The 5,055-nt window shown below is 39.1% G+C and overlaps 1 protein-coding gene across 1 annotated transcript; it reads left to right on the forward strand.

The window, feature by feature from the left end:
- The first annotated feature begins 689 nt into the window (after positions 1-689).
- Positions 690-4,693, forward strand: LOC307161524 (NACHT, LRR and PYD domains-containing protein 1 homolog). The gene is made up of 4 exons (XM_079876288.1): positions 690-2,426; positions 2,822-2,899; positions 3,013-3,087; positions 3,345-4,693. Exons 1-4 carry the CDS (start codon positions 691-693, stop codon positions 4,534-4,536), a joined length of 3,081 nt encoding a protein of 1,026 aa, XP_079732414.1. The 5' UTR covers position 690; the 3' UTR covers positions 4,537-4,693.
- The last annotated feature ends 362 nt before the right edge of the window (positions 4,694-5,055 follow it).

Genomic DNA, 5,055 nt, shown 5'->3' on the forward strand with positions numbered 1-5,055 from the left:
TGTTCTGACCTGGTGAGTTTTGAAAAGAGCTGAAAGAACAGTTGCAGAACTACTTCAGTCAGTCAGAGGTACTGGAAAGATCTAAGTGAAATTATAATTAAAAAAAATAATTTATGTTTAATATATGATATTCCAAAAAAATGATATGTATTATATGTATTAATATATCTCAGATTAAGCAGATTGTCACTGTGAATTATTTTGTCTTCATGTAGAGTTTCCAGCCTCTTTTTTTCCCTTTTGGACCCGACTCACCAAGCATCACTGTCAGTTATCCCCTCTCTTTTGATACACAAAAATCTGCCTCTCAGCTCAAAGAGAAACAAGATAGATGGCAAAAAGAGAAGATTTATGGAAAGGGTAAAGTTGCTATTGTTTATTTACATTTAGAAAGGAGTTTTGAATTGTACAATATGTTAAAACACAATAAGGCTTCACAGTTAACAAATATAACTCAGCATAACTACACAAATAACTAGTCATGAAAGTGTCAGTTACAGTGTTTATTTTTTATTTTTGTTGCATCATATTTTTCTATTTACAAAGTATGTTTAGGATTGTTGCATGGAAAGGGATTGTGCAACATATGCACTCAACAACTTCCTTGTTCTACTTATTATGCCTCAGGGGTAACAGCGTTCAGCACACCTATTTTCCCTGTTGTATTTTTTTCATGTAGATTGGAGCAGCATGAATCTTCGGTACAGGACAACAGTCACTGACAGATTCAAGTTTGTGACAGAGTATAAACCTCTATATGATGAACGTGTGGAACTGGCCGCCCGTTACACTGAACCAGTGATCATTCAGAGGAGCAAAGAGCAGACTGAGAAATACTATCGTGGACGTGTGAGGTCTGCTCACGCTTCTGGAACAAAAACATCATCTCAACTGTTATCAAATGACAAGAATCACAGCATCAGAATAGACCAGCTGTTCAGTCCCGACAGTGATGAAAACACACCGAAAACTGTGATTCTCAGTGGTGATTCTGGAAGAGGTAAATCCTTCACGTTACAGAAGATCATGTTGGACTGGGCTTCTGGAGAAATTTACTCTGAACACTTTGATGTAGTTTTTCTGTTGAAGAGTGACGAGCTGAAGTGTATTTCTGAGGAGATGAGCTTGATTGAGCTCTTGAGCTGGAGTTGCAGTTTAACATCAGATCAGATCTCACAGATACTAGAGTTAACACCAGAGAAAGTCCTCTTCCTCATTGATGGATCGGATGAGTATGTATCTCATCCTCCCATTCATTTCTTGTTACGTCACACTAATCCATCCAAGAGAGCGCCACCTATGGTTATTCTTAGGAACCTGTTGAGGGGAGTCTTGCTGCCTGAATCATTCGTGCTTGTAACTACGAGATCTATAGCTGATGATGCAGTGATGAATCTCCTCAAAGGACCTCAGCGTTTCACTGAGATTGTGGGCTTCTCTGAGAGAGGGGTGCAGGAGTACTTCCACAAGTTCTTTCAGGATGAGCAACTCTTCAAGAAAACATATGAGAGTGTGAACGCCAATGAAGGCCTCTTGACTACTTGCTCTGTGCCTTTGCTGTGCTGGATGGTCTGTTTTTGTCTAAAGAAACACTCAACTGATGGTGAGGTTATGTTGAAAAAACTAAAGACAACCACCTCCATATATGTTCACTTTGTGTCCACTCTTCTGAAGCATCATGGCCAGAGTCAGTCTGTCCTCACCATGCTGAGGAGTCTGGGTCAGCTGGCAGAGAGAGGGATACAAAATCAGCAAGTCTTTTTTGATGAAAAGAGTGTGGCCGAGACTGGCTTAGATGCCGCCACATGTCTGTTCTTGTGTAAAGATGATCTTAATGGAAAACAGAAACGGGAACCAGTGTTCAAGTTCATGCATTTCAGCTTTCAATGGTTCTTTGCTGCTCTTTATTGCATCTTGCTTGGTGAAGAAGAGTCTTGGTTGAAAGTCGGTGATCTGTTGAAGTTGATGGGCTCAGCTATAGTTGAATGGCTATCTCTAGAAAGAAGATCAAATCCCATCCCATCATTTCTGCTGTTCTTCTATGGTCTCTTAAATGAGGAGGTGATCAGCTCACTCTTTAAAAAAATCAAATTAACTGTTTCTCACATCATAAAACTGAGGAAAAGAAAACTGAAGAAAACACTGAAGCAAAGAATTCTTACAATGGCAACATGGCATGGATGTGAGCTATATGTTTTCCACTGTCTGTATGAGCTCCAGGATGAGGAGTTTGTCAGGAAAGCACTGGAAACTCACAGCTTCATGGATCTGTCTAACATTTCCCTGAGGAGCACAGACTGTTGGGCGCTGCTGTACTGTCTTCAGTTCTGTCCACACATCAGAGAACTGAACCTCATGTACTGTGATTTAACAGCTGATAAACTCAAGATTCTTCAGCCAGCACTGTGTATGTGTGAGACTCTGAGGTCAGTGTGATACATGGAGAAAGGCTTGAAACGTAATTCATGATTGATTGAAACTCTTCTAAAAATACAAATAATCAATATGTTTTACCTAAATAACTTGTGCTTGCAAGTGTGTCTGTGGTATATGGGTCAGTGACATAACAACAACAATAATAAAACAGGAAATATTATTTACTTTTTTTATACATTAAATCAGAAAATTTGCTGAAATTTTCTAACTCATATGAAATCAACAAATAATGAGATCTCTAAATAGAGGTATTTTAAAATAGATTTTTAAAAGATTTCTCCTTTATCTTGGACATGCTTATTTGACATTGACCCAAATATCATATTTATGTCATGGCTTTTAGCAAAACATTTAATTTCTAAATGACTTTTGTTTTTGACTCAAGTATGTCAGTGAAAACCCTTCCAGAAGCTGGAGATTTGATCCAGATTCTTGGTGGATCAAAAATCTCGAAAGAGCTGAAGTAATTTTAACAAAAACACCTACTTCCAGTACAGCCATATGACATGTTTAAACAACTAATAAATGATTGAATTTAAATAAATAGTTTGACAAGTTATCTTCTCCTGTGACTAGAGTTCAAGAGGATGAATACAGCGCTGAGAGTCCAAGATGGACGCTTGATCTGTCAGGAACTCCTGGAGAAATCTTGTGAGAAACTTTTTTTAGTCTAATGCCTCATTTTGTAAAGCAGATTAAAACCACAAAACAAATGATAAATGACTTAATGAGGAATGAGGATATAAATAAAAAATGTACAGAACTTTTATTGCTGAAAATATCTGAAGAAATTCTTATCTGTTATTTCATTAAGTGGGTATTAAGCTAATTAAGTCTTTTTTTAAATTTAGTTTATAAAATAAATGTGACATTCCATCTCATTTTATCATAAGATTTCTGTTCTCTAGGCTGAATGTCTCTGAACCGTCTGCACTGGATCTTCACCCGCTCCCAGTGTGTCAGTCTTGTGTTCACATTGTGGACTGTGATCAGTGGGTTCAGGTGGAGCCGTCGGTCTGTACAGATGAAGGAGGGTCAAAGTTCAGGATCAGCACTCAGGCGGGTCGATTCGAGTGCAGCAGGACCAGAATGCGATGGGTCTGTGCTGGTGACGTCACTCTCCAGTATCGTGCAGTGGATGGACGTTTCCTCAGTGAAGAGCTGGAGAGGCTTCAGTGTGAGCGAATTGGTCCAGTGATCGATGTGACCGTGATCTCAGGGAAACTGGAGGAGGCCCATCTGCCTCATTACGCCTGTTTAGCAGAGTCTGACCCCTCTCTCAAAGATGCTGTGAAGCTCCTCAGCAAAAGAGATGAAGGAATATCTTTACAATCTGTAGAGTTGACCCGTTATCATGCCAAAATACTGCAACCATCCTTCTCTCCTACAACTCTAATTATAAGCTGGTTCACACAGTGGGAAGAACACTGTTACCTTCTTCTCTACATGTGCTGTAAAGATCCTCTCATTCTTCACATCTACTTTTTTCCAGTGAATGACACTTGTTCAAAAGAGAAAGTTGAGCAGAATGAAAAATCAAGTCATCCGATCAGCCATCCCAGACCCAACAGACCGTTTCAGATGAAAACGCCGCACCTTCTTGAGGTTCCTGGTGCTTCTGTTCATCCTGTAGAGGGGATTTCATTTAGAACAGATATCGACCCAAACTTCTTTGAGATCATGCAACATCAGGATGGTGATGTACAGATGAATCTTATCAGAGAAGAGGACAAGAAATCTGTGTGGACTGCCACAATATGGAAAGCCAAACTTGCACAGTTAAATCAAAGGCAAGTCCAAGATGAGCCGCAACTGAATTCTGAGATTGAGAAAGCTCAGTTTTTTGATAAACACAGATCGGCTCTCATTCAAAGGGTTAAAAATGTGAAGAGCATTGCAGATAAACTGCGTGAGCAGAGAATAATTCATGAGGAACTATATTCTGAAATCACACATACTAATTTAACCAGTCAGGATAGTGTGAGAAAGATCTGTTACACGGTGCATTCAAGTGGTGTGATTGCAAAAGTTAAATTCATTGTGATTCTTCAGGAACAGGAGCCTTACCTCTTTGAAGAACTGCTGCGTTCTGATTCTTAATGATTCTCTTAGAGAATTTATTGCTTTAGAACAACACCTGCATATGGACAGCAAAATAACTAACTAAATTATAAAATCATTTAACTGTTTAATGCTAGAATGCAAGATAAACTGATTTGTAAACTGAAAAGAAATATTAAAGACCCCCTCAAAATCAAGTTTTATATGTGTATGTGGTGTCTTTAATATGCTTAACGACAAAGTATGTGCAACCAATCACCAGTCACGTCAACTTTTCTTCACTGACATTCTAAGTTGTTCAAAGTGTTTCTAAGGTTGCTGATTTTTAGAGAGCAGCTGTCTGACTCTGAGATGGTGAACGGGAATGGTGTACTTCTCAACCCTATTACTTTATGCTGTTCTATGCTATCGTGCTGGGAAAACAGGAAGGAACATTGTGCTTTGCGAGTTAGGGGAGACCGGGGACAGTTGCAACAGGGGATGGTTGCAACATGTAATTTTTCTCCAATCAGAAACAAGCTGAGTGATGACACTCATACTGTAACTGTACATGCACAG

Source organism: Squalius cephalus, assembly GCF_949319135.1.
Source record: "Squalius cephalus genome assembly, chromosome: 7".
In the NCBI taxonomy this organism is placed as follows: domain Eukaryota; kingdom Metazoa; phylum Chordata; class Actinopteri; order Cypriniformes; family Leuciscidae; genus Squalius; species Squalius cephalus.

What these genes read in the sequence shown, in the direction of transcription:
- LOC307161524 (XM_079876288.1), top strand. Translation starts at nt 691, where the DNA reads ATGAATCTTCGGTACAGGACAACAGTCACTGACAGATTCAAGTTTGTG. An exon ending in TGTATGTGTGAGACTCTGAG is followed by an intron (nt 2,427 to 2,821) that starts GTCAGTGTGATA and finishes TTTTGACTCAAG; the next exon opens with TATGTCAGTGAAAACCCTTC. An exon ending in AAAATCTCGAAAGAGCTGAA is followed by an intron (nt 2,900 to 3,012) that starts GTAATTTTAACA and finishes TCCTGTGACTAG; the next exon opens with AGTTCAAGAGGATGAATACA.